The following is an 11,842-nucleotide window of genomic DNA, read 5'->3' as shown; positions in this document are numbered from 1 at the left end:
TTGTATTTTCATCCCTCATGTGTTCATTGACGCAGTTTCTGTCTCCTTTTGATTAGTTAGTTCACCTGTGTTTTTTTAATCATCCTCACATGTTTGTCCCTCGTTAGAACCGGCTTAAGTTCCTGTCTGTTCAGTTTGCCTTTGTTTGGTCTATTTCGTCCCTACGTGTGTCTCCTGCCTGCCTGTTTATGGAGTTACTCTCTTGTGGATTAATTAAAGACTATTTTACTTGATCTTATTCTTCTTCTTCTTCATGTGTTTATTATTGTATATATATATTTATACAGTCATGGCCAAAAATATCGGCACCCTTGCAATTCTGTCAGAAAATGCAACACTTCTCTCAGAAAATTGTTCTAATTGCAAATGTTTTGGTATTCACGTGCTTATTGTTTATTTTTGCACTGCAACAACACAAAAAAAAAAAAAAAAACAGAGAAGAAAAGTCAAACTTCATAAAATTTCACACAGAACTCAAAAATGACTGGACAAAATGATTGGCACCTTGTCAAAATTGTAAGAAATAATTGCTCTTCAAGCATGTGATGCTCCTGTAATTTGTATTTAGATGCACCTGTGGCAAGTAACCGTGTGGGCAATATAGTAATCACACTTGCAACCAGTTAAAATGGAGAAAAGTTGACTCAACCTTTGTGTTGTGTCACACTGAGCATGGAGAAAAGAAAGAAGTGTAAAGGGTTGTCTGTGGTTTTGAGAGAAACATTTGTGGAAAAACATAGACAATCTCAAGGCTACAAGTCCATCTCCAGAGATCTTAATGTTCCTGTGTCCACTATGCGCAATATCATCAAAAGGTTTACAGCCCATGGCACTGTAGCTAACCTCCCTGGGTGTGGACGGAAGAGCAAAGTTAATGAAAAATTACAACAAAGGATTGTTTGAATGGTGGATAAAGAACCCAGATTAACTTCCAAACAAATTCAAGCTGATCTGCAGACACAGGGTACAACAGTGACAGCTCGCACTATCCGTCGCCATCTGAATGAAAAGGGACGCTATGGTAGGAGACCCAGGAGGACACCACTGTTGACACAAAGGCATGAAAAAGCAAGACTGGAGTTTGCCAAAACTTATGTGACAAAACCACAATCCTTCTGGGAGAACGTAATGTGGACAGATGAGACAAAAGTAGAGCTTTTTGGTAAAGGACATCATGGCACTGTGTACAGAAAAAAGAAATGAGGCCTTCAAAGAAAAGAACGCAGTCCCTACAGTCAAACATGGTGGAGGTTCAAAGATGTTTTGGGGTTGCTTTGCTGCTTCTGGCACTGGATGCCTTGACTGTCTCAATGAAATCTGATGATTACCAAATAATTTTGGGACACAACGTAGTGGCCAGTGTCAGAAAGCTGCGTCTCCACCAGAGGTCATGGGTCTTCCAGCAGGACAATGACCCGAAACACACTTCAAAAAGCACTCAGAAATGGTTATAAACAAAGCGCTGGAGAGTTCTGAAATGGTCAGCAATGAGTCCAGATCTGTATCCATATAGAACACCTGTGGAGAGATCTCAAAACAGCAGTTGGGAGAAGGCATCCTTCAAATCTGAATGACCTGGAGCAGTTTGCAAAAGAAGAGTGGTCCAAAATTCCAGTAGAGAGGTGTAAGAAACTCATTCATGGTTACAGGAAGCGATTGATTTCAGTAATTTTTTTCCAAAGGGGGTGCTACCAAATATTAAGTTAAAGGTGCCAATAATTTTGTCCAGTGCATTTTTTGGGTTCTGTGTGGAATTGTATCAGACTTGCCTTTTCTTCTCAGTTTTTTGTGTTGTTCCAATGTAAACAAAACAATAAATAAATAAATAAACATGTGAGTACCAAAACATTTGCAACTGCATCAATTTTCTGAGAGAAGGGTTACATTTTCTGACAGAATTGCAAGGGTGCCAATATTTTTAGCCATGATTGTGTGTATATATATATATATATATATATATATATATATATAGTCATGCTGAAGGGGTTGCAGGCACTTCAGCTGTGACTTATTCACAGCACGGCCTCTTGTACCTTAGTGCTTACTTATGTGGTCCTTAATTTTGTAATTGTGTGTCTCTGCTGCTGTTCTTAAAAAGAAACTGATTTCAGGCTTTGTAAACCACCAGGAGGCTTAATCTGTTACAAAACCTCTTTTAATATTTTCAGGTGTGTTTGGTTAGTCAGTGTCACCCTGCATCCCAATATGAGCAGAGTTCTGTGCATTAAGACCCACAGCTGACAGATCAACATGCTACTTATTTTCTCTCTTCCAGTCATGAGTTCTATTATTTCTGTGATGCATTTGTGGAATTTCTGCACGAGTATGAATGAAACGTGTTTATAGCACTCAAATAATGGCCAATAACAATAGGAAAAATAATACTTTAATAATATGTTTTTCTCCATTGTACAGCAGTGTGCAGGAGTTGTTATATATATATATATATATATTTTTTTTTTATTTATTTATTATTATTTGGCTAAAAAGTGCATTTTAAATTGCAAATCACAAAAAATAAAATTAAATAAAAATATGTCACTCTGATATGCCAAGCCAAACCGAAAACCGTAGTTAAAAAACTGAGGTAACTGTGGGCTAACTATATTGTTGTATCCCTAATACACAATTCATACAACATTTTTCTACTTTTAGCCATTTTACAAAGTCAGGCAATTATGTGGCAAAAACTATGTTAAATTATAAAAATAAACAATATATTCACCCTTTAAGTACAAGTCTTAATGGCCAGATGAACTATAACATATCGTATGCAAATACAGCATGTGAAATATAGGAGGATCAAACTCTGTCAGGGGAGGATTCACACAACACATTGACAGTTCTGCTGTGTTTTCAGCACATTGTGTTATTAGATATGCTGGTGAACATTTGTAGAAAATGTCTTGCATGTCTGTTTTGTTCTGTCTCTGCTGGTGGAATCTGATTGGTAAGTTTTTTATTATGTGGTTTATTTATTTTTCCATCTCAGAGTAATAAAGCTGCTGCACTCAAACAAAAAAGGTAGAAAAACTGTCACTGAGACGGTACACTTTAGGTACTAAAAATACATTAATGTTCTGTTATTTATTTATTTTTTTCAATCTGTTCAATTTGCAATAATTATCATGTATTTGTTTAATAAATGTTGAACATTGATTTTCCTTTAAAACAAATTAAAGTTTAGATGTGTTGCACCATAAGGTTTAAGGATTAAGCTTAAATCTAGATTAAATCATGCTTTAACTAACAATTCTATTACACCAATCTTTAAATTTTGTTAAAAAATAAGTAGACTTACATTTAAATAAATCCTGTCTCTCCATTACTTTAAAGTAATCTCCTTAAGGAAGTCACATGACTGCAAAAGTTGATGCAGTTTTTGGAAACATGTTTGTTTTGCATTGCTTATGTTTTTAATGCACTAAATAGACTAAAATGTTTAGTATGAAAATCCACTATATTACTGTGTGTTGGATAATGTGCTTTTTAAATGGACATTTGTGAAATTAATAATAATAATAATAATAATAATAATTCTTATGGTAAAAGACACTGTGGCATTAGGCTTCTATGAAGGGGGTCATGCAGGGTTCAATGTGTTCTTAACATTCTTGAAGAAAGTTATTTTTAAAAATTACAATATTGCGTACATTAGTTACTTTTTATGGAAGGTAATGCATTATGTTACTTGTGTGTTATTGGGCCGGGCTGGGCTTAAATATTTGTCTTTAATAACAAACAAAAAATAAAATAAATGAATTATATATATATATATATATATATTTTTTTTTTTTTTTTTTTTGGCATCTTCTCAGGCCCTTTCACACCAAGTGAAATGAGTAAGCCTCAGCTTGAAGGAAGTGTCTCTTCCTCAACACTTACTCACAATTTTTCTCAACATGGGGTCAGTAACCTGTGTTACTTATTTGAAAAATTAGTAATGTGTTACTTTAGTTGCTAAAAGAAAGTGGTCTGAAAGAGGTCTCATATGGTGCCTAGTTATCTGTCTTTATTCATAAATTACGCTGCCATATTACTCCATTATTTGACACTATAAATATATATTCAGGCAATCTGTAGGTGCTGCTGCAATGTTTTCTTGATACTAACAGCCTCTCTTTAATGGTAGCAGTGTAAAGACAGTTTGTATCTTTCTTTATCTGCAAGAGCTACAGTACTTACTGTATATCAGACAGAACGTTTCTGCTAGCCAGTCAAAAAGGAAATTGAATATGTTTTGCTTCTTAATTGCAGTGGTCTACCATTTAATTACCTTAATCTGTGTAAAATCTGTTTATTCTCCAGGTGTGTTTGGTGAGTCAGTGTCAGTGATGGAGGGAGATTCTGTCACTCTAAACACTGATGTTACTGAAATACATGAAAATGATGACATACTGTGGAAATTTGGAGCTGACACTTCTCCCATAGCTGAAATCAGTAGAGAGAAACAAATCTTCTCCACATATGATGGTACTGATGAGAGATTCAGAGACAGACTGAAGCTGGATCATCAGACTGGATCTCTGACCATCATGAACATCAGAACCACAGACTCTGGACTTTATAAACTAGACATAGTTGGTGTAAAATGGTCCTCAAAAACATTCAGTGTTTCTATCTATGGTGAATATAAATCATCTGTCCTGTCCTTTACATATTCTTGTTTTATAGTTTGAGTTGACAGATCATATAAACACTCAACACACTGAACAGAAAATAAAATTGTGTAAATTTATCAATATTTCAGTTTATTCTCTCATATTTTGCAGCTCGTCTGCCTGTTCCTAACATTACCAGAGACTGTTCATCATCTTCATCATCATCATCATATTGTTCATTGTTGTGTTCAGTGGAGAATGTTAGTCATGTGACTCTCTCCTGGTACAAAGGAAACAGTTTATTGTCCAGCATCAGTGTGTCTGATCTCAGCATCAGTCTCTCTCTACCTCTGGAGGTGGAATATCAGGATAAAAACACCTACAGCTGTGTGCTCAACAATCACATCAGCAACCAGACCAGACATATCAACATCAGCAAACTATGTGACACATCTTCAGGTATGGTAGTAGTGATATTAATGTGTATTTGTCGAGCTGGGGCCTATACCATGAAGCCGGACTAGCTGGCTAACCAGGTAAGTTTCAGTTTAGTTTGCACCAATCCTGGGTTTTAGGTACCATGAAAGTGGCTTGGCTTTTAGCTGCGTTCATTGCCATAGCAACTTACACTCCACGGCTAACCTGCTCCGGGGCAAGTTATGTTCTGGGTTAGAGATCTCGAACTGAAATTGGACCAATCAGATGTGAGTAAAGTGACACATGTCTGACACAAAAAAGTCACTCCCCCAGTTTCTCTTGCTCCAAATTGAAGGTCACTAGTACTAAAAAAAAAAATTGTCTGGCTTTAATGATAATTACTTAGAGTTATTTTATATTATTTAGATAATTATATGATTTATATTATTATTAAAGCAATTTTAGTTTAATAGTTATTATAAATAATTTATTTTAAATTAATGCTAATATATACAGATCGTATGTAACATAAGTTGTAGAATCAATAGATAATGCTTTAAAAATGATTACGTGACCTCACATGTTTGAGGAAATATATCGCTGTATATTTCCAACTATATAAACTAACTTAACAAGTTTCGCTTGTGACTGCACTGATAAAGCAAGATCATTTGTTTTATTTGTCCTCTTTCATGAACAAGTACTTTTTTCATTGTAAATGTATTTAAATGAATCATATTCTTCAATCTCTTAACCTTTAACCAAGGCTCATGATTGGCTGTCCACCAGTGATGTCACACATTCATGCGCACATGCTCCACAAACTCAGGATCAAAGCCTGAGTTAACAAAGAAAGTTGATGATCAGCATCATGGTACCAATAAAGCCAGATTGGAGTGGTTTGGTTTTGTCAACTCGAAACTAATCCTGTAACTCTTACTTTGTTCATCTACCATCATGGTACAGGCCCCTGATCTCTGTCTATTGTTTTAGATCAGACTCAATAACTTACATTAATGTCTATTTTTTTACTCTCCTTCACATCCTCCAGTCTCATATTCTTTGATAGTGCTAATCTTTATTGCTGCTGCTGAATCTCTGTTGATTGGTAGAAGACACTGTGACATTAGGCTACTATGAAGGGGGTCCTGAAGGTTGTTGAAGGGTCAAATGAGTTCTTAACATTGTTGGGGAGAGTTACTTTTAAAAGTAATCCATTACAATATTGTGTTACTCTTTAAAAAGTAACTAAATGTGTTAATTACGTTTTATGGAAAGTAAGGCATTATGTTACTTTTGGGCAATATTTTGGGCAACTAAAGGCCCTTTCACACCAAGAGTGAAATGAATAAGTCTCAGACTGAAGGAAGTGCCTCTTCCTCTGCACTTACTCTCAATTTCTCTCAACACGGCGACAGGAGAGCTGTGAAAACAAAGTTACTTGCATTTCCTTATTAAAACAAACAAATAAAAAATATATTTCACTGTAAATTTAAAAGTAATTTGTTACTTGAAGAAATTTATATGTCTAATATAATTATGATGATTATGTAACTGGGCCTGGTTATCTGTCCTTTTTCATAAATTATGCTGCCATCTTCCTCCATTATTTGATACTAAATAGATTTTCAGACAATCTATAAGTTCTGCTGCAATGTTTTCTCTGTCTGCTTTATACTAACAGTCTCTCTTTAATAGTAGCAGTTTATAGTCATATTTCTTTATCTGCAAGAGCTACAGTACTTATATCAGACAGAAAGCCTGTGCTTGTCAGTCAAAAAAGGAAATGGAATATGTGTTGCTTCTTAATTACAGTGGCCTACCTTTATAATTACCTTAATCTGTGTAAAATCTGTTTGTTCATCAGATGTGTTTAGTGAGTCAGTGTCAGTGATGGAGGGAGATTCTGTCACTCTAAACACTGATGTTACTGAAACACATGAAGACAATGACATACTGTGGAAATTTGGAGCTGAAAAGTCTCTCATAGCTAAAATCAGTAGAAAGAAACAAATCTTTTTACATATGATGATGTTCCTGATGGGAGATTCAGAGACAGACTGAAGCTGGATCATCAAACTGGATCTCTGACCATCACAAACATCACAACTCAACATGCTGGACTCTATAATCTGCAGATAACTGGTGCAAAACGGTCATCGACAACATTCAGTGTTTCTGTCTATGGTGAGTAGAGATCATTTGTTCTGCCTGTTACATATTCTTGATTTTATTGTTAGAGGTGACATCATATAAACTCTCACTCAACACACTGAACTGAAAATTTAATTACTGTGTAAATTTATCCATATTTCAGTTTATTCCAGTGTGTGATATTCTAGTGATTTGGGTAAATCTAAGGGGCAGTCTTTTGTGTCAATAATCTATTATTTGTTCCAGAACAAATAGTTTTGCCTGAGAGCAAAGTCTCTTAACGTGATATTTTATAGAACTTTAATGCTGTGTATCAGAGCGCTGCCTTTGCTCTTTTGACTGAATTGCTTAGCAAATTTTATGATGGCTGTCGTTGCTTATTAAATATTTTTATTCAATAAATAATATGTAATATAAATAATAGTAGTATTTAATAATAGTATATAGTATTGAGAAATGGTGTGTGTGTGTTCGTGATGGTGATTTTAGTGAAATTATTCTGCCATTAGATGGCAACAAGTCTTTATGAGTGAGTCAGCAGTAAAGACGTTTATATTGAAAGAGACTGAAACAGGGTTGTAACCAATGACATTTTTTAACTTTCAATGATGTTGTGAGATACTCGAACAAACCTTTCCGGTTTTAAAAGAACACAATGGGTTAATACCCCTTAGTTTCAAATACATAAAGTTTAAATAATTTGTGAATTTCCAGGTTGCTACCCCTTTTATTTACCAAACTTTGCATATTATTCCCTTATACCAACATGTAGGTACTGTATAGGTAGGTATACTATAATTACAAAAAGTTATGCTGTAAACTGTTTACTTACACTGTAAATTGTGGGCTGATATTTGATAGTGTTTGTTGTAAATCAGACGAACAGACTCACTAACACTAATGGTTCATTTTCTCCATTACAGATCAGGGCCTACCATTATTTTACATAGTGCTGATTCCTTCTGCTGCTGGATCTCTGTTGATTGTAGTTTCAGTCGTGATCTGCTGCATCTGCAGGAAATGTAGAAAAACAGGTCAGCAGAACAAGCTGCATGAATATTTATCTTTAAGACACAATTTTTGATGCAATTGATCAATTTTGTCTGTATTATTGTTAATGCAGAGGAAGACAGAACTGATTCAGCATTGTGTAAACCAACAACACGAAAAACGGTAAGATCATTCATGACTGTGTTGCAGTCAGTCTGACTGAAGTTTGCAGCATCAGAAGGTTACTGAACAGATGTGGGTGGTCTATCAGCCCAACCAACTTTAGTAGGGAGCAGATCAAAAGGACAGTATTTTTTTTATTTTCATGCTATCTACACTAAGCCTATACTGCTTGCACCTCAGTGAAAGTTTTTTTTTTTTTTTTCCTCCATGTTGCAGTTTTGCCATTATAATCAGTGAAGTTGTTTAGATTTATGCATCTTTATTTTACAGACGGCTCGTTCATACCCTTTTTTGACATGCTGCCATCTGACATATCATGAATTAGGTCTTATGAATTGTATCCTACATGTAAAACTTTTGACTATTACAAAGCCAGCTCGTGATGTGTCTATTTATACTAATTCGATTTTGGAATGAAAGGGGTGTTTGATGTCATTTCCTCTTTCTGCTTCATGTTAGCATATATTGCACATTAAAAATAAAAAAGCACCGTACAAAAAATGCATGTTCTACTGAAGATTTCAAAAGTAGTAGCCTACTGAAATATTTTTTTTATAGAAGTAGCTCCAACACAGTTCCTGATTGATTGCTTTTTGTGTTTTCTTGCAGAAACCAAAGACTGAGGCCATTTATGGAAATGTCTCCAAAAAACGATGATCAAATACTGGAATTTGTGTTAGAACTCATACAGGACACTTTTCATTCACATTAATTCTCTTCCAGGATGTCACTGTTTTGTCTGTATCATTTATTTTGGTGTTACTGTGATGTATAACATTTTATTTTAATTAAATTAGTCATTTACCAATAGCATATCATCCAGAAACTCAATCCCTGCTAAAGAAAAAAACAATAGAAGCCCGATAGAAACTATCACAGAAATTCCAATGGTTTCCGTTAAAATACCATTATAAACCATTAGCTTTTTCCAGTAAAACATTACACAATTCCTTTTGGTGGTGTGTTTTGGGCATTTTTCCAATAGGATTTAACATCCCACCAATAGAATCCATCACATACCAGTAGACACCATTATAGTTTTTATTAAAACCAATACAATTCCCATTATAACCATTACATTTTCTATTGTGTTTTGGGCAGGGTTCTATTGTTTTTTTCAGCAGGGATCACATGGAAATTTACCTAACAGTCATTATTAAATCTTAATCACACCCATATGTGCTCCTTAGCTTGTCATTTACAGTTTTGTTTGATTATTTTTACAAAATATAATGGAATGTCGAGTGCACTGTATAGTATCACACAAGATTTGATCTTTTGTTGGCAAATGTAGCACAAGCGCATCATCGCCCTCCTGGTGGCCAAAGCAAAAAATCACATCTCTAACAATAGCACTACTTTTACAGATAGGGTGCGATATAAATACATACTGAATGCACAAAATAAAGACAGGTCTGCTTGATGATCGTGCTGCCTCCTGGAGCCTCTTTGAACAATAACCAACTCAACTGAACATAGATTACGATGTCTAAAAATGGCATAGCCAAATAAAAACAGGCCATGCACACAGTGCAGCTAAATTTGGTTGTCAGTTCACTTTTAGTGCTTATTCCTCTTCTGACTTATACATACAGCGTTCAGTCATTTGTACAACTGAATAAACTTCCAAAACGTGCAGGTGACAGCCACATTTATTTACAGTTTGACTCTCCCAGTGTTATGTAAAATATACCAGTGTCTTTTGGTTCATGCATTTAGTGGACCAAATCAGACATGGCGCATTTTAAAGACGAGACTTTCAGTTTGACTCAGAAGCTGAACCTCAGTAAAACTCATACTGTGAGATGGCAGACTGTACTTTTTTTTACTAATACTAATATTAATAACTGTATAATTGTCACGCCCAGTTGCCTGCACCACTGTGAGGCATTAGAGGGCGTTTCTGTTTTGTGTTCCTGCCTGTTGTTCTGGTCATTGACTCCATTTCCCATAATGCTGTGTTTTCATTAGTGTTTATCTGGTTCAGCTGTGTTCCATTTCCTGTTTGGTCTTGTGTTTGTGTATATCAAGCCCCGGTTTGCTATTGTCTGTGTGAGTTGTTGCTAAGTGTTACCTCCTGTGTTTCTGGTGACCCCTTCCTGGTTCAGTCATGTATTTCAGAGCTATTTATCTGTGGATTATCATTAAAGGATTCTAAACTGCATTTGGACCCACTTCTGTTGCCTACCTGTCTGCAGCCGTAACAGAACAACTCACCACAACAAAGGATCCAGCAGGAATTTTCATCATGCACCCACGTCAAAGTACTTGTTGTGACCCTTTAAAGAAACTTTGTTCCATTTATCAAAGGGGACGTAATATTGAAGCGTATGTGGAGGAGTTTCTTTCGTATTGCCACTTTGTACCTGGTGATGATGCTTTGCTGCGGGACTGTTTTTGGAGTGGGCTTGACTTGGATATCAGCCTCAACTTGCCTGATGAGGATCCAGGTTGGTCCCTGGCACAATATATTGACTTTGTTTTATTATTTTGTGGATCTGAGTTCACTGTGGAGGAGGAAGTCTCCCCTAAACATTTTTTGCAGGGGGGCAGTAGGCTGTGGGCTCCAGTGGCCATGGAGTCCGGCCGAACAGGATTGCCACCATGCCACACACTGATGATTGCAAGTCCAGTGTCCGTCACCACTCCCATGCCACAGCCAGAGTCAGCTCCCAAGATGGCTGCCATGTTACAGCCAGAGTCAACTCCTGCCAGAGCTGCTTCATCTGCCACCTCATTGGCTAGAGTTGCTGCTTGCCCTGTCCGGTTCGCCACACCAGAGCCTCCAGCCATTATGAAAGCCATGATAATGTCTTCAGCCACCATGGACGACACCCCAGAGTTTCCGGTCATCATGGACCCCAAATCAGAGTTCCCGGTCGTCAGGAGTGCTGCATTTGGAGAGAAGAAGGCTTTCTCTGGGCGTTTGAGGCTAACTTCCAGTTTGGTGGACCTACCATTGAGGTCAGTGAGAGCAGCTGGCATCTTAAGGCCTTCAGCAGTAGAGCTTCTAGAGGTGGTTCCTCTGTCTGCAGTGCTTCCAGTCGTGGCAGTGGCTATGTTGTGTGTCTGGGCAGTACACTGTACTCTTACTCCGAGCCAAATCCAGGCCGAGAGTCCATTCTGGAGCCAAGTCCAGTTCAAGTTTCTGTTCCTGAGCCAAGTCCAGTTCAAGAATCCATTCTGGAGCCAAGCCTAGTTCAAGTCTCTGTTCCTGAGCCAACTCCAGTCAAAGAATACATTCCAGAACCAAGTCCAGTTCAAGTCTCTGTTCCTGAGCCAAGTCCAGTTCAAGAATCCATTCTGGAGCCAAGCCTAGTTCAAGTCTCTGGTCCTGAGCCAAGTCCAGTTCAAGAATCCATTCTGGAGCCAAGCCCAGTTCAAGTCTCTGTTCCTGAGCCAAGTCCAGTTCAAGAATCCATTCTGGAGCCAAGCCTAGTTCAAGTCTCTGGTCCTGAGCCAAGTCCAGTTCAAGAATCCATTCTGGAGCCAAGTCC

The 11,842-nt window shown here is 36.9% G+C and overlaps 1 protein-coding gene across 2 annotated transcripts; it reads left to right on the top strand.

Annotated features, from left to right (window-relative positions):
• The first annotated feature begins 2,753 nt into the window (after positions 1-2,753).
• On the top strand, positions 2,754-9,975 carry LOC131529855 (uncharacterized). 2 transcript variants are annotated; one of them, XM_058759800.1, is made up of 7 exons: positions 2,754-2,950; positions 4,309-4,626; positions 4,773-5,060; positions 6,886-7,205; positions 8,096-8,206; positions 8,296-8,345; positions 8,955-9,975. In XM_058759800.1, the coding sequence occupies exons 1-4, from the start codon at positions 2,902-2,904 to the stop codon at positions 7,080-7,082; spliced, it is 852 nt and encodes a 283-aa protein (XP_058615783.1). In that variant the 5' UTR covers positions 2,754-2,901; the 3' UTR covers positions 7,083-7,205; positions 8,096-8,206; positions 8,296-8,345; positions 8,955-9,975. The 2 variants fall into 2 exon arrangements, with proteins under 2 accessions (XP_058615783.1, XP_058615782.1); XM_058759799.1 differs by having other exon boundaries at positions 8,296-9,975.
• Positions 9,976-11,842: the final 1,867 nt, after the last annotated feature.

Source organism: Onychostoma macrolepis, chromosome 22 (genome assembly GCF_012432095.1).
Source record: "Onychostoma macrolepis isolate SWU-2019 chromosome 22, ASM1243209v1, whole genome shotgun sequence".
Classification (NCBI taxonomy): Eukaryota; Metazoa; Chordata; class Actinopteri; order Cypriniformes; family Cyprinidae; genus Onychostoma; species Onychostoma macrolepis.
This window is presented reverse-complemented; position numbering and strand designations above follow the sequence as displayed.